Source organism: Drosophila innubila, assembly GCF_004354385.1.
Source record: "Drosophila innubila isolate TH190305 chromosome 2R unlocalized genomic scaffold, UK_Dinn_1.0 1_C_2R, whole genome shotgun sequence".
NCBI classification, from domain to species: domain Eukaryota; kingdom Metazoa; phylum Arthropoda; class Insecta; order Diptera; family Drosophilidae; genus Drosophila; species Drosophila innubila.
In genome coordinates, this window is record NW_022995374.1 from 897,253 (window position 1) to 922,094 (window position 24,842).

The 24,842-nt window shown below is 33.3% G+C and overlaps 1 protein-coding gene across 2 annotated transcripts; it reads right to left on the reverse strand.

Annotated features, from left to right (window-relative positions):
• Nucleotides 1–1,363: 1,363 nt before the first annotated feature.
• On the reverse strand, nucleotides 1,364–24,741 carry LOC117785805 (protein windpipe). Of its 2 annotated transcripts, XM_034624041.1 has the most exons (3): nucleotides 24,401–24,741; nucleotides 17,924–17,962; nucleotides 1,364–3,602 (listed from the first exon to the last, which is right to left on the reverse strand). In XM_034624041.1, the coding sequence occupies exon 3, from the start codon at nucleotides 3,562–3,564 to the stop codon at nucleotides 1,471–1,473; it is 2,094 nt and encodes a 697-aa protein (XP_034479932.1). In that variant the 5' UTR covers nucleotides 3,565–3,602; nucleotides 17,924–17,962; nucleotides 24,401–24,741; the 3' UTR covers nucleotides 1,364–1,470. The 2 variants fall into 2 exon arrangements, with proteins under 2 accessions (XP_034479932.1, XP_034479933.1); XM_034624042.1 differs by lacking the exon at nucleotides 17,924–17,962.
• Nucleotides 24,742–24,842: the final 101 nt, after the last annotated feature.

Sequence of the window (24,842 nt, forward strand, 5' to 3'; positions counted from 1 at the left end):
ACTGTTACTTCATTCAACAGCGCAGCCGAGACAAAAACCATTTGGCTACTTACTTACCTTTTTGAGTATCAAGCACTTTAGCTAATACACATACACATAAACATAGCAAACTCGAAGGAGCTTAGATCTAAACCAATTTCAGTTAAGTAGCTATCGAAAATAAGTTCAAGTTTTTCTATTATTCTTTTTAATTGTTGTCGTTTGCTTTAATTATTTTTTATTGATAGGCTTAAAATGAATTGAAAAGTCATTCACACGAAAAGTAACACATAATATAATTTCACAAGAGAATAGAGCTTAAATATTATACATAACGCATTTCCATAGAAAAATTCACATATGTATATTAATATGTAAGTAATGTTGGTGTTTGTGTGTGTGTGTGTGTGTGTAGGAATAAAAGGAAGAAGAAGAGTTTCACAAAGTATTGGTCCCTTATTTTGTTGCTGTTGTTGTTGTTGTATTTCGCGTTGTTGGAAATTTACATTTAAGATATTTATAACTTTGGTATTAAACTAGATTTATGCTTATTTATAATTAATTTACTTATTTCTAGACTACAATGGTTACATATAGTTTATATATATATATATATAAATTTAAGAGGGGAGTGGGAGCTTAAATCGAATAGTTTGCTGTTGTTGTTGTTGTTGTTACTTAATCGGCCACTCTTGTTGTTGTTTCTATTTATGTTGTTGTAATCGCTGCTAACTTGGCACTTGTCTGTCTCTCTCTGTCTCGCTCTTTATCCTCTCACGAATTTCAAATATTTTTGTAAAAGTTACAATACAAAAACAAAGAAATAAATACCAAGATTAAAATTTTAGAAAACCGAAATAAGCATTGAAAATAAAAGGAATTCAGAAAATCAACTACGAAAATTTTGCGGAATACAAAAATTAGAGAACTTGAAGTACAAAAAATTGGAATAATCAACTTCCTCAATATTTTGAAATAAAATTTTACATTTTTCATTCTATACTAAAATTTTCTATCGAATACACTTTATTGTATTCCTTAAATTAGAATTTCTGTAAATTTAACGAAATATTAAGCTGTGAAAAAACATCATGATAAAAATAAATGTTTATAATTGAAATCGCCTGATTAACATTTTCTAATTTTAGCATTTTCAACTCCACTTTTTTTTGCCTAATTTGAGTTTCCTAATAACTTCCTAGTTTTCATTGCCATTTTTCATTATAGTTTTGGGCTTTAGAAAAAAGTGTTTTCCTAATTTTTGTGTTCTCAAATTCATATTTATTAAATTTAAGAAATTTTCGTAATTATCGCATGCATTTCTCATCATAATTCAGATTTTCTAATTTTCATCTCAATTTTGTATGCTTTCTGGTTTTCTCCATCCAATTTGAATATTTCTTGGCATTATCTTTCGTAATTCGTCGAGGGAATCGTTATAAGTTACATGGGATTGGGATTGGGATTTGGCTGCACTCGATTAGGAGGCAATCAGTGGTTGGCGAATCCATTGGGACCTGCGGCCAGGGCTGCCACCTGATGTGTGGGTTCCAGGTAACCGCCAGATTGAACGGGTGTTGTGATTATGTCACCAGCATTCGATTTGCTGCGAGTGACCAACATCGGAGTCTTCGGCTTCGGCGTCTCCGTCAGCTTGATCTTCACCCGACCCGTCTCCGGGGAATACACTGGCGAATAGCGACCCGATTTCGGGGAGGAGGGCAGATAGGCGCCATCCAGCTCGTTGTTGTTGTTGTTGTTCTGCTCTGCCTGCTCTCCCTGGGGATGTTGGGCGTACTTGGAGGCACGCGGCGACTGCGGCGTCGGATAGCGAGGGGTGATCGGATAGTACTCGTGTGGTGCGGTTTCTCCAGTGCTCGGTTCGTTGATGGTGGGCACATCCTTGGCATCACCATTGGCCGTACCATTGCCATTCAGCAGTGGCTGTTGTCCGGCATTGTCCTTGCTGTCGTAGGGCTTCTTGCCCGACCCATTCACGATCTGTGCCTCATCCGACTTGGATTTCTCGCCAATCAATGGCGAATGCTCGTGTCCATTGCGTGTCAGCGGCTTACCCAGGTTCTTCTTGTCCATGTCCAGCAGCTCCGTCTGTCGTTGTGCCTCGGCATCCCTGGCCGCCGCATTGCTGTTGTACTTGCAACGCTTGATGGCCACAAAGAGGATCAAGCCCACCACAATCAGAGCAATTACACCGAGCAGATAATAAATGGCACTGCTGTCATCCTTTCGGCCCACCTTGGCGGCCAATATGTCCTCTGAGGGCTTCTCCGGCGACAGCGGACCATCGGTGACCACATCGTCTTGAACGGCCGTGTCCAGGTTGGTATGTACCACCGGCACAATCGGTTCCTCGCTGACTTCCTCGGGATTCTGCTCAAAGATGCCCTGGTTATTATTCTTGAATATATCCGCTGAAGGTGTCGCTGGCTGTTCCACCGGCTTGTTATCGTAATCCTTATCCCCATCGTTATCGTTATCGCTATCGTTGTCCTTTGGCCCTGTTGGCTCAAAGTCATCGGGATTGTGTGGACCAGCGACTACATGTGGTGTGTCCACAATGCCGTCACCACTGCCGGATCCCTCCTCCTCCGGCTCCGGTTCATCCTGCTGCAATGCCTGCGTTTTGGGTTCCTCTACTGAACTGCCTGCTGAAAAGGCAGCAACATTTTCCATATGGGTCTCACTCAAATCACCGGAGCCTTCCACATCGCTCACAATTGGCGCTGCCGGCTCCGCTGCCGACTCCGACATTGTTGCCTGCCGCACGGCTCGTTTGTTACCGATCAAAAGGTAATCCGTGCCCAGTTCCTGCAGCTCCTCTTCCTCCTCCAACGATTGATTGCCCAACATCAGCTCGTTCTCATCGACATCGTTGGCATACCAACCGTTCCGCTCCTTCTCACAAATCTCCGACTGCTTGAGTTGCAACCAGGACTTGCCACGTGCCTCCGTCGGTTGATGGCAAATGACGGCCTTGTCCATATAGACATGTTGCTCCTGCAGCCAATTACGCACTTCCAGAGTGCTGCAGGAACAGTTGATGTTATTGTGACCCAATTCCAGCTGTTGCAAGTGTTGCAGATGTGTCAATTCCTTTGGCAGATACGTGATATCATTGTGCTGCAGATTTAGCACCTGCAAATGCTGTGGCAATTTCAGCAGCTTCACGGATGTCAGTCGATTGTGTTTGAGGTTCAGCTTCTTGATGCGTTTGCTCAAGTGTCCGATCTCGTGGAGTTCGTTGTGCGACAAGTCCACCGAGGTCAGATTCACCAGATGGTCCAGCACATGTCCCAGTCGGGTCAATCCCAGATACGACAGATCGATGGAATGTATCGGTATCGATGGTATCGATGCTTGCACTGGTTCCTCTCTTAACTTCAATCCCTTTGTGCTCTGGCACTTGGCGTGCAACGTCTGAATGTGTGTGTGCTGCGACAAGGTGCACGTACAGTCCTCGGGGCAGTGGTAAGGAGCAGCAGCAGGAACAGGAGCAGGGGAGGCAATTGCTCCACACACGCAAAGCAGGAGAGCCAGCAAAACTGGCAGATGAAGGCGCTCCATGGATGACGGATGGATTTATCTAATTGCTGTCGTCTTATCTGCAAAATCAAAAAACAAATAAATACATTTTATACAGATCATTCAGTTATTATTTATGTAAAGATAATAAAACAAGTGAGAAAAGTTAGAGTCGAGATTACGACCATCCGTTACTTATTTCAATATTTATCAAAGAACTTTAAAGAAATTACTTCCTAATAAAAACTACTGCATACTTTTAGGTGATTGTATTGAAATTGGTTAGCTAATACTCCCGTTCTACTTGTCTGATCTTGCTGCGGTTAAGTGATATTATAGATAATATTAATAGATAACGTTAACTTCCATTAAAACTGTATTATCTTAAAAACTGTGGGTATGGTGGTTTTTCGCGATTTTCGGGGGCGGAAGGGGGCGTGTCAAAAATTTAAAACAAACTTGACCTGCTCCAACGCATTTGAAGTCTGTGTTTGAAATTTTGGTATCTCTATCTTTTATAGTCTCTAAGATCTGGGCGCTCACAAGGACGGACAGACAGACAGACAGACGGACGGACAGACACACATGGCTATATTGACTTGGCTGTTGATGCTGATCAAGATACTTTATGGGATCGGAGCTGCCTTCTTCTCCCTGTTACATAAATTCCAACGAACACAATATAGCCTTTTACTTATTTTTTAAGTAACGGATATAAACAAGTAAATTAAATTGTTTTCATTATTTAATAAAATATATAGTTGGGAAACAAATAATTTAAATATTAAAGAAATATTAGAAAGTACTGTACTCAATTACTCAAATTAAAGTAGAGTAAGTAAAAAAAAAGTATTAGTTTCAATGGGCTAAAAAGTTTAAAAATAGCATTCTTAATAATAGAAAGAGGTTGGGTATTACTGATAGAGTAACTAAGAAAATAATACAATCAACGGACAAAGAAATGTAGCTAGCAAATTGTGTCTAGGCTGTTCTATGAGCTTTGATCGCACCTTGCGTCATTTTTCGCTCGATCTTTCTTCGTAGCTCTCTCTCTCTCTCTCTCTCTCTCTCTCTGAGCACATTTAAGTTTCCGTTTCTATCGATAACTGCTATCGTGATTAGATTTGTTTATCGCTTGCCTGTCCGCAAGTTAAGCATAGGGAATTGACGACATTATCACAGTTTTGGCAATAATTACTATTTTTTTTTTTTTTTGGTATTGATAAGTTTTAAAGTTCTACACGACAAATAACGTGGACTGTGACATCAGCAACTCGAGCACCTGACGCAACTGTCAGTTTTATATATGAGTCAGTCACAAGAACTAGGGATTGGTAGAGTTGAAAAAAGGTGCCACAGGTCGACTAATAATATACTTGTATAATAATGATAAGCAATTAAAGATATACTTTGGAAATTACAAACCCAACAGCTATGTAATTCTTTAAATTCAAAACTTAATAAACTTTCTATAGAAATTTATTATAAATAAATCTAATGATCTATCTCATGACTTGCACCGTTATTCTTACTATTCTATGGCTTTTCTTACTATTAAATTAATTCAGTAAATTATGTTTATTGGCTTTGGAAATTACCAGTAACAGTTATTTAATCAAAAATTATGTTTCAAAAATATTGTTTATATACAAATGTATATTTATAATAATAAATTTGCGATTCTTTTTTTTTTAATCTTATAATGAGTTTTATGACTTTCGCTTTACTTTGACTATTCTCTTAATTAAGTAAATCACCTGTCAGCATTTGTCTCTTTACAATTTCAGCTACTCACTGCCCACACACACAGACACACACGCACACACACAGAGATAGCCTCAACACAGATTATCATGTTGATAAAGATCAAACCCATTTAGCATTCGCCTGGATGGGTTAAGGGGTCAAGGGGTTGAGGTCGGTGAGCAGCTGCTATGCCGTAGTATTTACCGACTAACAAGCGGCTTGCTTTTAATCTCAATCTTATGACTGTATCTGTATCTGCATCTGTGTGTATAAGTATCTGTATCTTTTGTGTGTGTGTGTGAGTATCTGTGTGTGTGCTCGGCATTTATTAGTTGAGCAACGCAAAGTGATTGACGTCTGTCTCGTGGATGCAATTTAAGTGCAATTCGCGCTCTTCCTCAGCTCTTTCTCAGACTTTATTGATAATCCCCCAACCACAGTCTCTCCGACCGCAAAACTCTCGGAGAACAATACGTCTATGTAGATAATCGACTAGACAAGTGCATGCACTTGTTATCTGCATACACATAGATACATGTAGATGCAACAAGGTGCATTCAAGTGATGCCAAAGTGGCGACTGAAAAGAATTCATTCAATCCGAAAGACAAAAACAAATTTTAAATATAACCTTTGTTTCTACAAAATAATAAAATTATTGCCATCCATTGTCAATAAAGACTTTCAATTGAGATCTGTAGCCAGCCATATTACTTAAATTTATTAAATAAACTCAAAAAATTTACATAAAATAGGAATACAAATAATTATTTTAAAAATTATTTTGGAAACAAACAAATTTAGAAATTTTAATTTATTAATATAGGGAAAATAAACTATAACTAATAATTGATTTACCTTTTATCTGGTATGGCTTTTAAAGTACTTTTGAAATTAAAAATATAATAGAAAAATATATTGCACAAAAATTAAAACTCGCAATTATTTAATTAAAAATAATTAATTTTTCTCAACTCATATTTCTTATTGCACTTTAGCTAAATTTGGTTCCCTAATATTTAACATATATTATTCTAATTGTTATTATAATCCTATATGAAATTACCGGTAATTATGAGTTGACACTCGTTTACTTTAATTATGCACTGTCATGCTGATTCATGCACATACATACATATATTCAGACATATGAATTTATATACATAGTTGCAACAAGCTTTTATTCAGTTGTGCAAATTTCTTGCCTCGACCCAAGGACACAAATTTTGGGCAACTGTGCGCAATATGCCACTAATTTGTAGGCAGACGGCGCAACAAAATATATACAGTGAGTGCAGAAAGTGTTTTGACAACATCAAAATAAACATATTTTATTTTTATTGATAGTTTAATTCAAAATCAAATTTTTTTGTTTATAAACTTGTGCTAAGAACTTTAATTGGGAATTACAAAGAAATAAGCAAGACAATTAAAATCTATTAAGAATATAAACACGTATTTTGTGCAATAGAATTTGTGGATGTTGTCACAACACTTTTTTGACTAACTGTACATGTATAAATGCCGGGGCATGTGCAGCAGCTGCTGCCGCAATTGGTGGCACGTAATTGAGGCGCAGTCGCAGCCGACGCAGCAGCCGACGAGTCGCGATAATGATGCGGGCTGAGGCAACGAAGCCAAGCAGAAAATATCAACTGGAAATGAGGCAGCACACCACATGCAAATGTGGCAAGGAGGCTGAGATTCAAATGCGGAAAGATACAAGATACTCGTTTGCATACACCCAAAGAAAAATACGCTTAACTTAATATTTACACTTTAATATAATTGCATATTTAAATATGAATTCAGTCAAACTTTAGTGTTTGCATTCATCAAAACTTAAAAATAATTAAAAAAGTGAAATAAAAGTTTGCATAAAATAAAATATTTTGAAAAATATTTTAATATAATAGTTTGATTACAATCATATTAAAATAATTAAGTAATAAATATTCTCGTTTTGGTATATTAAATTTTTAAATGCTTTTCACACTTGTTAAAAAATATTAAAATTAACCTTGACACTGAAATATATTTATTTTGAATACGTTTTCTTATCAAACACAAAACTAAAAACTGCATTTATTTTTACTACAAATTTTTTTTGCTAGGTGTATTTTCAAGATGAGTAGAAGATGGAGATAGAGAGTTAAGGTTGTCTGTCAGCCTCAAGGTCAAGTCGAGTATAAACAATTGGCTCCCACTGTGTATGGCTGAGAAGACGCCTCAAAGTGACATGTGAAAAGTGGTCTTAACAAATTGTGTTATAGCCAAATACAAGTAATATTAACCACAACAACAACAACAACAACAGGTAGTCACAAATGTCTTCTTCAAATGGGCTGCTGTTGACAAATTGCCAAGTGTCTTGTGAAAGACTTTCTCTTTAAGCTGCAACGACAACGGCAACGGCAACGGGAAAAATGCAAAAGCCAAAGTTGCAACAGACTCTCAGGCGTTTTGTGGCATTTATCAAAATCTGTCAATTTGCCATTTTGGCCACCTGCCCAACCAGTTAACATTGCAATTGCAATTGCAATTGCAGTTGTAATTAATGTGCTTAATTGCATTTTAAATGTGTTTGTTATCATAATTTGATCATGATTTCACTTAATTGCAATTTGTGTTTATTCTTTTTTTTTCATATTTTAATTCTCTGTTCTCAGCGACAGGAAGTTGAAATTTACCGAAACAAGGGATGAGGGAAAAGAGAGGAAATTGAAATTTAAATATGGGATTTACTAACTTCAGAACGTATGGCTGCCAAATGCCACTTAATGCCGAAATCAACTTAGAACAAACATTTTGCAAATTGAAAGAAATCTGCGACAACAACAAACACAACAACAACAACAACAATTTTTTTTCAGTTAAACGATGACAAATGTTCATAACCTTGACTCAGTGTGTCCAAAAATGAAATAAAGAATCAACAATATATTATTATTGACCTTTAAATACCCTGTACACAATTAAACAATACATATAAACAAAATAACTAATTAAATATATTTTAAGAATTCAAAAGATATATAAAAACATTTTTACAGCTTTCTTGACTTAACATTTTTTTATATATTTAAATTTATTAGAAGTCCACGATTCAGGTTAGTATAAATTTCATTATTCGCTTATTAGAAATGCCGAAACAAACAGGCTTTATATATTTTAATATGAAAAATATAAGGTGGTAATAAACTGGTTTGTTTGTCATGTGAATTTTGTTGCATACAGTAATTAAATTCAAAGTATAATAAATTATTTGCATTTTTTCTAGGATCACAAATTTTTTTCTTTTTTTCTGGCAGCACCACGAAAGTCTTAATGTAAATGTTGAAAAAAGTCAGGTTTCTATAATCAAGAATACTCTTAAATATTTTATTAATATCACTTATAGAAAAAATAAAAAAACGCACAATAAAAATATTTTTTTCTATTTTTAAAACTTTTTGGTTTAAAGGAAAATTCTTTGTTTCGAAAAAGAATAATAATAAATGCGTGTAGAACTAAAAATTCGCAAAAATAGAGAAAACATCTATTTAATTAATATTTTGTTTTCAGTGTGTAAATGTAATATATCATATACTTATTTATCTTTGCCATAGTCATATCTCTGTGTGGTAAGTACATTTAAATGTTGACTGAATATAAAAAAAAAACTCGTAATAAAAATTGAATCATGTGGAGACCGAGTTGCGAATTTCATTTGTTTGTTAGTGTGTGTTTTTAAATTTGTGCAAATCTCTTTTTTATGGGTACATTTAAATTGTGCTCGTCGTGTGCTGTCAGATAACAAAAGCTGTTTGCTGATTTGAAATATGTCTAACGGTATATAAATAGATATGTATGAAAGATAAAACTACTCAACCTTAGCTCAATTGTATTTCCAATTGAGTATGCAAAATTAAAACTACAAAGATCATCATAAGTGCGACATTTTACGTGATATCAACAAAATATAAAATAAATGGGGCATTTTTAACGAAGAGTGAAGAACAAAGAGTGGAGAATGGAGAATAGAGAGTGTAGAATGGAGAGTGTAGAACGGAGATTGCAGAGTCAGCGTGTTACAGTTACCGCTTACTTTTGGGGTCATTCATAGTCAATTCTGTGGTTTATTGAACCGTTGCCAATTCTACACAGCAAAAAAAAAATCACTCGAAAATAAAGTATAAAATTCTTGATATTAGAGAGTATTTTTTTTAAGTATGTATTCTAAATATTATCGTCAAATATAAAATATTTGATCTAACTCAAACAAAAAACTTACAGAACTTACTTAAATCAAGTATTTTGTACTTGTTTTAAGAATATCCTGGATTAATGCTGACACCGCATTGGATTGACTTTGTCCTGGAATTCAAACAATTTTTTTCTGTGTACATGCTTATAAAAGACTAAGCCTTTCTTCTTCTGCAATTTGCTTTCGATTTCTCTACCTTTTTGTATATATAGTTAGTCATAAAAGTGTTTTGACAATATAAAAAAAAAAAAAACATTTTTTTTCTTGCAAAAAATATATATTTTTTTATGGATTTTTTGTTGATTGCATTTTTTATTTAACTTTTGTCTGTTTCTTAAAACGTGTTAAAAAAAAGTAAAATATTTTTCAACGTATTTAATTATTTTTTTAAATAAAAAAGAACAAGCGAATTTGTATAGTGTCAAAACAGATTAATAACTAGCTGTATATTAACTTCCCTTCTCTATCTATATCTCTCTCTTTCTCTGTTTCTGTCCCTGTTTCTCGCTTTCTTTCCTTTTCTTTTGACCGCTTTACGCAGTCGAAATGATGACGCGCAGCAATTAAAACATCAGGTGATTTCGTTGCCTTTACCTGCGAGCTTTTGCATAAAATCACACACACACACACACACACATAGAGACAGTCAGTCAGACAGACAGATACCCAGTTTTGTTGCTAAGATGACGTCCAAGCTGAGAGTGAAGCGTCTTATGACTCAGGCATTTGGCCAAGTCGCCTTTTGCTTCATCTTTGGCCAATGAAGCTAGTCAACTTTGTAGTCTCGGTGCTGCCATTCACAATGCAAAATAAAATAATAAAAAAAAGCCAAAAAAAAAAATAAAAGACATTCAAGGTAATCGAAAGTTAACTTCCCAGTACCTGTAACTTAGAAAGCCTTTAGTTCTATGTATAACCATGAATAAAAGAGATTGAGTTACGGCTCGCGAAGCGGTCTACATATTTAAAATATTAAAATGTATTTGCCTTAATTTTAATCAATTAAAATTTCTTAATACCATTGAAATATTGTAAATAATTGTATTCAATTATTTAATCAACTACGAACTATTTTTTCATGCTTTTTATACGAAGTCTAAAAATTTATATATTGGCGTGATTTGTGGGAAAAGCTCTAAAAATGTATAAGTTGTTGATTGGTTTCCGGTTGGCTTACATTTGTAGAACACCCCTGTCTGAGATCTGTGCCACAGTTTGTCACAAACACAATATTCGCGCTACTCTTTGGTTGCTGGGCTTAGAAAATACAAATAGAAATAGGAATAACAATAAAAATAGCAGCAAGCAGAACGTTGAGCACAGTTCATTCAAGGCTAGCTGTGAATTTAACACACTCATACTCTTATTCATACTCATACTCATACTAATACCCATGTAGTATGTCGTCATAGAAAACAAGCTATGAACATTTTGCGATAACTCGTGGGCAGGTAGAAACATATGTATATACAAAAGCACACACAGATACTCTCTCACAAACATACATAGAGACAGTCGGAGCCGAAGACAATTAGCATACGTGTATTGTAATTTGGTTTTGTGCTCGATCTTCAGCTAAAGTCTGAACTGAACTGAACTGAGCTGAACTGAACTGAACAATTGTCTGTGGGTCTAATGACCCAATTTTGCACTTCGATTGAAGTATTTTTTTAAATAAGCAGGTCTTCAATTTGCCAATTTGCCAATTATGCATTTTATTTAAAAACCACACAAAGTATGGCAACGCCAATCAAGTGCAAATGAGCCTTAAATAAGCCGCCGCATAACCTGAAAACATTTTATTAATAAAAGCGAAAAGAAAACTAAAAAAAAAAAAAAACAGCCACGCCAAGTGTTTTATTGATTTCCACGAAAAGTATGAGCACATAAAAAAAAGCAACCAATCTGTCCGATACGTAACTTAAATGTGAGGCTCGCAAAAATCAAAGCATAAGCGAAAATTATGTGAATTATGCAAAACGTGTTGTTGCACAGACAAAAAGCCAAAACAACGCCCCAAAAAAGGTGAAATAAAAGCGAAAACGTTAACGTAAAATACAAAACGTGGGCCAAACCTGAAGTCAATGCACCAAAAAAAACTCCAGTCGATAGTTGTCAAAAAAAAAAAAACCATATAATAAAAAGAGAAAAATGCAACTGCACTCACATTACGTATGCGACCTGTTGCCGCTGAGCAACCGCATTCAACTTGATTTGGCAAATGGCCGAGACCCTGTGCCATTTCCTATTATTAGTAAGCACACACACAATTTTCATTGAACTTGAACCCATCAAAATGTATCTCATCTATCAGCGCCGCCTTTGCTATTACACTATTTCTACAATTCTCTATTTCTGGCAAATTGCCAGCCAACATTTGCTACCAAGAAAAGTATGAGTACAAATACTCACATATTGACAATTCGCCATAAAACTGAATCACACTCAGAGTAAAACTATAGTAAAACATTTCTGAATATATTGCAAAGTAAAAAACTGCAAATGTTAATAGCATAAATGAGTCTTTAAAAAAATCCCATATATATGTAATTACTAACTGAATACACATACTTTTAAATGTCAGACAATATTAAGTATTAAAAAAAAAACCCCCTAAAGATAATAATTAAACTGGGATTATCACCTCACATTTTTGTGGAGAAAGCTCGAGAGTAATTAGAAAGGAAAGGTAAACACCTCACACTTCCCAATTTGCATACTCCTAAAACTAACAATTTATTGTTATTATTATTCCATCGATTTGATATTGAGTGTGGCGATTGTAATATTTTTACTGCTGCTGTTGCAGTGTACTTTTGTCAAGAGCAAGAAATCGAGCTAAAATATCTCAAGTATTTTCAATTGTAAAACAAATGTTGCAGTTAAATATTTTGCTGTTTCAGTAGGGACTGAAATTCATTTGTTTTTGGAACATAACATAATTACAGTATCTCTGCAAACAGACAATTAATCTAGATGAAAAATTTAAGTTCAGAATCAATTTAGAGGCCAAATCATGATCAAAATGACATTCCGCTTGAAAATCGGATAATTTTTGATGAAGTTATGAGAGATCAAAGATTTCGAAAAAATTTCAAGGGGTATGTATGAAAAATTGCATGATAGATGGCTTAAGATCAAAAAATTTCAAATTTTCTAGATCAACAAAATTTAAATGCAGAATCAATTAAGAGGCTAAATCATGATCAAAATGACATTCCGCATGAAATTCGGTTGGGTTTTGACAAAGTTATGATAGATCAAAGTTTTCAAAAAATTGTCAAGGGGTATGTATGGAAAATTGGATGATTTATGGCTTAGGTTCGAAAAAATATCAAATTTTCTAGATCAACTAAATTTAAATGCACAATCAATTTAGAGACCAAATCATGATCAAAATGACATTCCGCTTGAAATTCGGTTGAGTTTTGACAAAGTTATGATAGATCAAAGTTTTCAAAAAATTGTCAAGGGGTATGTATGGAAAATTGGATGATTTATGGCTTAGGATCGAAAAAATAACAAATTTTCTAGATCAACTAAATTTAAATGCAGAATCAATTTAGAGACCAAATCATGATCAAAATGACATTCCGCTTGAAAATCGGTTAATTTTTGTTGAAGTTATGAGAGATCAAAGATTTCGAAAAAATTTCAAGGGGTATGTATGGAAAATTGGATGATAGATGGCTTAGGATCGAAAAAATATCAAACTTTCTAAATAAACAAAATTTAAATGTAGAATCAATTAAGAGGCTAAACCATGATAAAATTGACATTCCGCTTGAAAATCGGTTGAGTTTTAATGAAGTTATGAAGGTTTGAAATTGGTCAGACTTTGAATCTAGCCACTTTACAAGTCCAAATTTGTTTTCAATTTGACATGATTTTTTACAAGAAAATTAAACGTCTTTAAAGTGTTGTTTTATACTAAGTACGATATAAGGAGTTGATTAAAAGTGAAAACTCGAGATTTAAATTTTTGAAATTTCAAAATATTAAAGGGGGGACCCTTAGCATTGAAATCAACCGTTGATGCTGAGACGCAGAATAAATACAAGAAATTGTGGATGCAGTGCAGCTACAAAGAGAAAGGTGAGCGACAACAATTTAATTTAAGCACTTTGATTATTTTATATTAATTTAGTTACAGTCCGGTTATAGCTACATATGTGTATTTATGTGTGTGTTTGTGTGAATCTCTCTGAAGTCAGCAGGCAACTTGGACACCCACGACAAAAAGTTTGTCGCGGTGACAGCGACACCTACATAAATCATTGTTTTTGCCATAGATACATAGATACATTTGAATGCACAGATACAGATGCAGATGCAGATACAGATATAGATGCAGATGTCGACGACGTTGATTTGTGCCAAATGGGCTGCACTTTTGTCGACACTTTTCAATGAAAGTCAACGTCAATGGGCGCCAGACGCCAAGTCTGATGCACTTTGTCCGTCTGTCTGTCCATCTGTCCGTCTGTCTGTTTGACAGTCGACGGTTTCGTAATCCCCGCGTTACCTTCACAACAACTTAAGATGGGGCTTCAATTCGCCTGCTTGATTTTAACAAGCAGTTCATATAACATACTGATTTTCTCGCATCTTTTGCACTTCTTTGTGCAAAGTACAATAGTATAGTTAAACTGGCAATTAGCAGTTGCAGTCTTTTTAATGGATATTTATCCATTCAAAGCATTCAAAGCAATTGCAAATAACAAACAAATCTAACCGGAATATCTTGGATATATTTTTTTTTTGAATGGTGTAACTGTAAACACGATATATTTATGATTTAACTTATCGAAAAAGTGGCATTTTATATCTAACTTTTGATTTAAATAAAATAAACTGTGACAAAAAATTAAAACTTAAATAAAAAAACTAACTAACTAACTAACCAAAATTTTGCAAAATATATAAAATAAAACATTATTGATTAATGTGCAAATGTGGGAAATCTAACTTCAGTTTGTTTATCGTAGTTTATTTAAGGAATTTAGTTCCTGTTTCAAGTATTGTTTACCGATTAATCGACAGCTCGATTAATTGTTTTTGTCTATTATTACATTTTTATTTTAAACTCGATTAATAGTTTGGATATACATCACAACTAGGAAGTAATTAGAGCTCTTGATGTGAACTCTATAGATAGAAATCTGATCTTTTTAAGTCACCTGCATATTTATGCTCAAAGTGCAATACAAATACAATGATTTAACCAACAATTAACAATTGCCGTATAATCATTAGATGTATAAAAGTATCTGTTATGAGTTTTTAATCTATCGCTTTGCTTGTTATCCAGATACAAAAGATCTAAGCAAATTGACATTTCATTGAACTTGTTGTATGTGTGTATAATTAGAATTACGTTAATTTAGAGTCTAACACACGGACTAGTTATAAGTCAACAGTTAATCAATGCCTTGTAATTGTTTTGCTTGTATATATTCAACAAGTTCTCAAGCCACGTATCTGTAATTAGTAAGCCACAAACGAGCATAGATGAACAGATATAGATACAGTTGCAGTTAGATATAGATACTAATAGTAAGGGTACATTATTATCCGCAGCTGCGTTAATTGGCGAACAACGAAAGAAGAACTGAAGAATCTTGAATGATCACACATATAGAATTCCCCGCCGAGTTCCGGGAATTTCCAACTAGGGGACTGGGTGACATTACAAACAAAAAAAATATAATAACAACTTAATTAAATTCCACCAAAATCAAACGAAACACAACTGAATTTGCGTGGGCTTTATTGTTGTTTTTTTGTCGAAGTTTTGGGTGTGTTTGATCATTCTCTATTTATAAGTATGTATCATTGACTAAGCTGAAGACCTTGCCACTCAATTGAGTCACATTAATTAACACTCCAACAACTTCCGATTAAACTTGCAATTAATTCGAACTTAAATTCATACTGTGCCAGTTTTAAATAGTTAATTTACTCAAGTCTCGAGGTTAATACAAATAAATTAATTGCAATTTTTATTAAAAGCTAAACAATAGAAAGAACTCGACAAATCAATGATTAATTGTTTTTAATAAACTGTTTGCCGAATCTCATTCAAATTTCAATTCGATTTCAACATTTTTATCGATTTGGGGTTCAACAATTTGTGGCAGCTATAAAATCTTACAACACGCCATAAATATTCCAATTGTTGCATAAAATTATTGGCAAATTGCACCTGCCAGTTCATTCCGCCGGATTCTGTTGTCCGTTGTTGTTGTTAACCGACCAGATACCTTATGGCCAAATCTGTGGCAATAAGCATGCTGCACTCTCTACACTAAACAACAAATTTACAAATATTGGGCAATTTTAACAGCCCAAAATTCCAAGTATTTTTGTAGGAACTACAAAATCAATGACTAAAGCAAAAGAATTAAACTCAAGGAAAACAAAATACAGATCAAAATAATTTTCTAAGAAGAAAAATAATATTTTTGATTTTGGATTTTCCCAAATTTTTTTCCTGTCAATTATTTATATTGAAAATTAAATATATTATTCTTAAAAAAAATTCCTAATTTTTCTAAAAGTTTCTAATAAAGTGGTATAAAAAAATCACCGACAATGGAATATAAACTCCACTTAAAGAAACTGGTCAAGGTTAAATTGATTTTAACACAAATTTAGAGATTTCTGATATGTTTGTAGGACAGTGTTGTTAAAGACACGTGTTCACAGACTCCATGCCAGGCAATTGCTGTGCCTCAAAAGTAGAAGACCAGCTCAACAACAACAACAAAACACACATACACACACACACAGAGTTCTCTGTGTAGACAATCCAATGGACAAATAACCCTGCGGTTAAGTTTTGGTAGCAGTTTAATAAACTAGGTATAAATACAATATCTGAATGGCTGTCGATGGCCCCAACAAATTGTGAAGAGAAGAAAAGAACCCAAGAACAGTTGTAGCTGTTGTTGTTGTTGTTGTTGTTTTTGTTGTGTTGCCAGTTGACACGTTAAGAGCACGCACGTTTGTTGGCCATTAAAGTGGCCAAGACTTAGTACAAGTATTGGCAATAACAACAACAACGTCACTTGCCGTTGGCCATTGGCAGTAGCTGCCAAAGTCTCTTGAGTGCAGCCAAAAGCCAGCAATGAAACAGGCAACATCGATACAATAAAGTTGCTCGATTTTTAAATGCCCAGTAAAATAAATAAAATTTCAGTATAACTGAAAAAACAACTGTAATCTGCTCCAAAAGTCTTTTTGAATATTGAATTAGGAACACACCAAAATCAACAATTTCAAATTTTCACTTCATTACGATAAATAATAAATTAAAAAATGGAGAATTAAAGTAGAAAAGTTTAGCTAATCTTAACGGTGTTAATATAAATTAACAGAAAGTAGTTAATTTCCCACATTTTGTATCCTGCAATATTCCAAAAATCTTTAAGAAAATTATTTTACAAAACAACATAAAACAAACATATATTTTAAAACCATGATTATGATTAAAAAATAATTTTGCAGTTCGATTCCTAGGCCCCGAAATGGTGTGAAGCCGTTGAGTCCGGACATGTCTCTTTTTAGTAACTATCACATTGTAGTTATATCTTAATTAACTTTCCTATTTATTAAACGATCAAGCTGAAATTTTAAGCAAAGGTTCTCAAAATATTACACATTCTGGGCGCAAAAAACTGTAGCTTTTAAATAGCCCTCGTTACACGACTTTTTTTATATTTTCGAGACTGAAAATGAGAAATATTTTGGAAAACAAACATGAACTGTATACAGCGTATATAAGTATTGACAGCTACTTTGTTTGCTATAACTCTTAAGGATTCTAATATTTGACAAGCAGATATTGTCACAAACCCATAAGCCTGTTCACACTTTGTGTACTGGGCTAAGCAGAGTTAAAGACAGTGAGCGGGGCAAAGCATTTGACAGTTATGACCACTTGCTGCTTTGCTTTGCTTTGCTTCGGTTTGCTTTGCTTTGCGTTTCAGCCGATTTGCCGGCCGGCATCAATGGCAATGCCGATGACGATGACGATGCCGGCACCCAAAAAAAAAAAAAAAAAAAGAGGCGACTGCAAGTTGGCAACAAAGAGTTGCGGCTTAAAAGCAATAGCACATTTACTAGCTGGTTTATTTTTGTTTTCTGAACTGGTTTCATAATGATCATGATGATCATGACAATGATGATGTCGAGGTTGTTGTAGTTGCTGTCTGAGATGGCTAACGATGCGATTCAGAGTTGAAATCGCCACTAAATTGGGAGATCTCAACTGCGAATTTGGGAATGCGAATGTTGAACGATCAGCAAACAGCTCAATTTGGAATCCCGAATGTTATTGTAGTTGTAGTAGTTGTTGTTGTTGTTGTTGTTTTAGTGATCGTGGCATGCTAATGTGCGAGCTGATTACCTTTTATAAGACATAAATGGTCGGCTGTCCGTTTCAGACCTGCAAAAAAAAAAAAAACAAAATTTAAATCTCAAATGTGCAAATCGAAAGTGCAACTTGTGTACATTCATATATAGACATAGACATAGATACAGATACACAGACAGCGGTAATTTCAGACTCGTTTGCATTCGAAATGACAAAATGACTTGCAAAAAAATAAAAATAAAAATAAATCCATATGCACTCTGTATATTTTCTTACATATGTATATATTTAACTTTTTTTTTGTTTTTACAACTGCTGCTGCTACTGACTTTGATTTTAATTGTTTATAATTAGCGCTTTAATTGTTGGCGTCTAAATTCATTTTTAACGAACTTTATCATTACAGCCTTTCATTATTTACTTAATTTGCAAATATCAATTACAGCAAAATACTTTTAGCCATGATGCGTGAAAGTATCTCAAAGGAAAATGTCTCAAAAAATATAGAAACTAAAACAGAAATAAATATATACATTTTTATCAAGAAAATTAAAATTATATCTCTTAATTCTAATAAGACAAGAATATATATAACTATAAGACAACAGTTCAATTGGTTTGTTAAAAAAAATCAAATAAAAGTTATTTTTTTCTCTGTCGCTTATAACAAAAATTAACTACAACCTTTTCAAAAGGTTTCATAAATTTTATTCTGCTATTTCAATAATGCCAGCTTATACAAATACTAACAAATCTTGTATTTTAGAAATTTTATTATATTTTTTATTATTCGTACTTATTTATTTTGTTATCTGATTTGAAAAAAAAATGGAAAATAAATCATAAAAGAATACATTTATGTCTTTGAAATAAAAATTAAATTATAATTTAAAAACAATTTAAATAAAAGTAGTTTTGGTTACTACAAATTGTAAATAAAATATTATTATTAATTTTTCCTGATAAAAACATTCGAAAATAAAGTGCATCTCAAGGTTAATGCAACAACTGCCTCTGTCAATTTTTTTTTTTTGTTGTTGCCGCACCTCTGCATAGAAGACAAATGATGATTTGAATATTTGAATACACCTGCGTGGTTGCAAATAAGCTGAAAACCATTCATAATGACCGGCGAATGCATTTCCCATACAAATCACCGCCCTAATGAGCTGCCCTTTCCCGTCTTTTGTCATTGTTGTTGTTGTTGTTGTTGTAAGTGTTGTTGTCATTGTTGTTGTTGTTGTAGCACTTAAAAGAGTGTCAGGCGAATTTGTTTATCTGCTTGTCTGACCGCTGATTAATATGCGTCGAACGTGCTCAACATATTGTCACGTAACTCGATGCTACAACGGTCTATGGGGCGACTGCAGATTACTCATACGCCACCGACACCGACACATAGAATGAGAATGAAACCGGCATCACCACAAGCCAGGCAATCGATCCTATAGAGTACATTTACACATTTCACTATCAGCTAATGCATCCAACGCACTTGTAATCCCAGACGAGGTCGCAATGCTCCACATTTCATGTCATTTCAAAAAGTATTAAAAAACACAAAAACATATAAAAAAGTATACATATATATATATATATGTTTGCTCGTGTCTGCCTTTGATTTGCCTTTGCCAATTGACAAAAATTGTTTGGCGTGGGCTATAAATATCCATATGCAAATTAATTTTCATTGATCAACTAATATGAAATGATAAAAAAAAGCGTCGAAAATAAACTGAATATTTTTGATAGACTGCAAAATTTTAATCAGAGACTGTGACAATAATAAAAATTTAAAAAATAAATAATAAAATAAACTTTACTGCAGAATTTTATTAAAAGATTATTTAAACAAATAGGCTTGTTATTTATCGGAATTACAAAAGCTAGGATATATTAAAAAATAATTCCATTTTGCTTAAAAATAATTGAATAAATCTAAATCATTTATATGGATAATTTTCTTTATATAAATATCCATAAGAAATTAGCATTGCATTGATAAACTAATTCAACAAAAAAAGATTAAAGAAGCATCAGAAATAAAACCAACTTTTTTCTTAATTTTACATTTTTATTTTAATGTCAAAGAATAAGTCTTACTCATTTTGCATCCAAGTTTTATGAGATTGCTAATATATATATATATATGTAATATGTAATATATATATATTACAATCTACAAAATATTTCCCAAATGGTACATAAAAAATTTGCCAAAGGGCTTCCATTTGCAATTCCCCAAGAGACTCATTCAAAAAAATTCACTCGTTGCGAGGTCATAAAATAATATAAACTCAACTCAATTTACGTTATCAAAGGCGGCGTCAGGTTGGGTTCTTATCTTATCTGTTGGGGAAACGTTCAACAATTGCTAATTATAGATATGCTTGGCAACTCTGGAGACTCTACAGTCATGTGCATTTTCAGTGCCCATATTTAAATGACAAAATGCAACAAGCTACAGAAACAGAAACAGAATTTAAAAGAAAAAAATAAAACAAAAAAAAAAAAATGCTAAGCCCTCTTGAATTGTTGTCTTTGTTTCTATTGGATTTCTTAGAGTTGTTTTTGTTGGGCAACTGTCGAAATGCGTTTGTTTTGATTGTGCTGTGATAAGTGCGTGTTTGTTCTTTATCGAAACATAAAAATTACCAATCTATTTGTTGCTCATCCCCCACACAAAAAATGAAGTCTTATCAATGCCTTTAATGGGGGCAAGGTTGACATAACGCCCCAAATGCGTTGCGTCTCTTGAAGAAATGCATAAAATATAGAATACTTGTGTTTACACAATTTCAACACAATTTTCAAGTTTCCATTTCAAGCGGCGACGTCGCCATCTTTGTGTTATTTTATTTGTTTGAGAGGCACTTGCAACAAATTCTCCGATTGCAAAATACGACACGAATTCGAAATGCAACTCCAATTGGAGTCCAGAAAACTGAAACTCCAGACTCTGGACGCCACTGCGTATGACTAATGCGATAATACAACAATTGATATCGTATCGTATATATACCCAATAATCTCATAAAAAACTTTTCATTTCCTTCACTTATGTTTTTAAAACATATATTTTGTTCATAATTTCGTTAAGCTTTTAGATTATTAATCCATTTGCTCGTATGATTTACTCATATATATATATATATTGAAGACATCAAATCAGTTTCAAGTTCTTGGAATTAAAACCTTTTAACTTTTTCACAAAATATTATCAGTAATTATAAAGTCATATTTTTAGTTCCTATTATTTTTTTTGATAAAGAATTTTGTATATCATGAGGGCCTTTTTTCAAAAAATTTAATTACCTTTAATTTTTCAATTTAACATTCTTGAACAAATAAACTTAAACAAAAAAATAATGCGGGCTTCGGTATTATTTTTCCTTAATTTAATACTGACATTAATCTTGCTAACTGCAAATATTTGAATCAAAAGGGTTCTATAAAAATTGTTTCGTTTTTTGATAATTTTAATGCAGACTCATTAAGACTTAACTTTAAAAATTGTACACTAAACACAAGTAAAGTTTAAAAATTTTAAACATTATGTTTAAAATGAATTTTTTGAGCACCTTTATCATTTCCTATAATAGAGCGGAAATACCAAAAATAATATTGCAGTTGTCATCGTTATCGACATATACATCTTTATCGTTATCGTCGTCACTGATTCTGACTGTGCTTTTTGGCGATTGTTGAGTTATACATACATACACTGAGTCAAGAAAGTGTTTTGACAGTATCAAAAATATTCGGAATTTTTCTTGCAAAAATTATAATTTTTTTATGAATTTTGATTTTATTTCTTATTTTATATCGAAAGTGTAAATCAAATAATTAAAAATAAAAATAATACGCTTGCTTGTCATTGAAATAAAAAAAACTATGAAATATTAATTAATTTTAAATTTCAAAAAACAAATATGTGAATTTTAGTGTTGGTCACAACACTTTCCGGGCTAACTGTATATATGTTTTTTCGCGGGCGTCTGTTTAAGTTATTGGCCATAAAATGTTGTTGGCTGAAACTTGGGCGCACACTCGCACATTTCTGTGAATTATGCGCCACAAATTAGCACCTGTCTGAATATCGAAACTGAGTATCGAGTCTGAGTTTCACACACATCAAAAACACATATCATATCATAGCATGTTCCAGGGAACGACAAATATTGCGCAATCGTCATGTGTAGACACATTTTTATTAGAATTCCCAATTAGTTGTGACTCTAATCAATATAATGTGATGACAACACCTGATTTATATATCATTCTATGACTATCATTTATTAAAAAAAATTAACACAGTGACTACGTTTTTTTAAAAAACTGAATTAAATGAATAAATTAGAACTGCACCATTTTTTTGTAATTTTAATTTAATTCCATGACTATTTATTTTGATAAACTGCATAAATTAGAACCAAGTAAACAAACGATTACAAATAGTTCCTGTTTAGAGCTAAAGACTCTTTGAAACAAATGAATCTTTTCGCCACACGCAACAAATAAAGATACAGATACAAACGTATCTCATACATATGTATCCGTATCTATTAAACGATCAGCTGCGAGTTGTGTATGCTTTTTTATTTATTTCATGTTTTTTACGTAAACTGAATGAATGTGAATGGTTCGAGTCTAAGTAGAGTGTACTCATAAGATTTCACATGAATGTAAAATGCGTGCGTCAGTAAGTTTTCACAATATCTTAACATTGTAATCGCAAAAAAACAAAAACTTTTATTTATTTCACTTCTTTTTTGTAGCGCTTAAGTAATTTTTAGTGCCAGATTTGCCAGCGGGGTTAAAGTAACAACAATTTCAATTTTTTATATTAAACTTTACTCGTCGCTTGGCAGCAATTATATAACTATAACTGTTGCTCTTACAGTTACTGTCGGTTGTTGGTTGTCGGTTGAGAAACAGGGTCAAGTTTGCCGCAGATCAGCGCCAACCGCAAAAACCCCAAAGAAAAAAAAATTATAGGTAATAAAAGACGATACAACAAGTAAAAAAAAATTACTGAAGAAAAAAAGTGTATGAAAAATAAAACTAAAAGCAAGTGCAACTTCAACTCAGACTGGAAATGGCATAAACGCTCCGATTTCGCTTTACTTGCAGCTTAAGTCATCTGATTCCCATATGTTTTAGCCAGATTAATCGATTGTCCAGTTTTATTTATAAGTTTTATATTTTTCGCCAATTTAATTTAAGTCTCACACAAAGCATGCGATTTATTTGGCTTATCACGACAGTAGCTCTGTTAATTATCATTATAATCCATTAGCACCCGACCTTGATCTTAGATAACACTCGTTTAATACTAATTTTAACTCACACCACAAGTTTTTTTGTTATATCTCACTTTTCAAATTTGTTTATAAAGTTGATCTTGTATATATATTTATCTATCTATAGATAATTAAAGCACTTTTCCTAGTTGCTGGCTGTTATTTTAATATAAATATATATATTTTTTGAATATATTTTATTTTATTTGTTCTTTTTTCTTGTTTACACTTTTGTTAGCACCGGCACCATTTCAATTATTCTCTTTTTCTTTTCATTTCATTTCATTTCATTTCTTTTGCTTTGATTTAATTGTATTTCTTTTCACAGAAAAAGTCCTTCAACGCGTTTGGCGATCTTCTTTGAGATTGAAGATCTGGCAAACTGACAACCTGGCTGGCTGCTTTATTCCGACTGTCGACTGTCGACGCTATCAATTTTGGTTTCGGCAAAAATTTCACATAAAAAGATACAACAACAACAATTTCGAAAACGAGGCAAACACGAAATGTCACCGAAACCTGAGCAAAAAATAAAGCAAATGCAAAAAAAATCCCGAGCAGAACTGAGAGCGAACACCAAACACTGAGATCACAATATGCCAAACAAGAACAAACAAAGTGCAGCCGCATCGAAAGACCATAAATTGTATCTGTATCTGTATCTGTATCTGTATGTCTGCTACTTTGATTTTCTTAAATCAAATCAAAATATTCCTGTTAAAATTCAAGTTTAAAATTCTTGATCATAGCATGTATTTTTTTAAGTATGTATTTTAAAATTACTTGTTAAATTAAGACGAAATGACTCTGCGCGAAAATAGTCAATTATACCTCAAATACTTGATTCAAGCTAAAAAATTTCCTATTGAGCCCTGATTATTCAAATATTTGCTAAGAGCGAAATTTGAAAAATTTGTATTTGATTTTGGGAAAAAACTGAGATCACCGAAATTTTGACACCATTTGTAATTGATTTCATCCCAGAATTTTCACAGCCTAGTTTTTCTCTAAATAAATTCTTAAATATTTGATATAAGCTGAAAAATTTATGGAAACACTTTTGTATTTCGTTTTTAGAAATACCGAGATCACCGAACACAAATAGATTTTAAATTAGTTTTAAATGCAGTTCTTTTTATTCTGTGTAAATCTGCATTATTTTTGATCACTGTTTTAAGCTTTTGTTGCTTCTGTTACTCGTAATTACCTAGAGAACACAATCGGAGGGGTTGAGGGTTGTTATCCGCCTCTCTCTCACTTTACGCACTTCACACGGTACGGCACGATCAGAGCCAAAAATTTACAAAAATCACTTTTGCCGCGTTGATTTTGATTTTCGCAGCTGCGAATCGCGAAACGCGGCGAAACAAAGTAACTAACTGTCTGACTGACTGACTGACGCACTGGCGAATCGAATCGGATCGTAACGCAACTGATCGAATCGGATCGGATCGGATGGGAGAGCACGCAGACAGAGCACACGACCGTTCGATGAGAACGCAAAATGCCGAATAAACTCAGTGCTAAAACCGACACTGACGCTGAGTAAACCAAACTGAAACTTCACCACCGCTTCACACACATATAAATACGCACAGGCAGTACACCGGCCGGAGAGCCGACAGAGAGAGAAAAACAAAGTGAGAGAG

Bases quoted from the DNA above. Each gene is read 5' to 3' on its own strand.
- LOC117785805 (XM_034624042.1), bottom strand. From the start codon at position 3,564: ATGGAGCGCCTTCATCTGCCAGTTTTGCTGGCTCTCCTGCTTTGCGTG.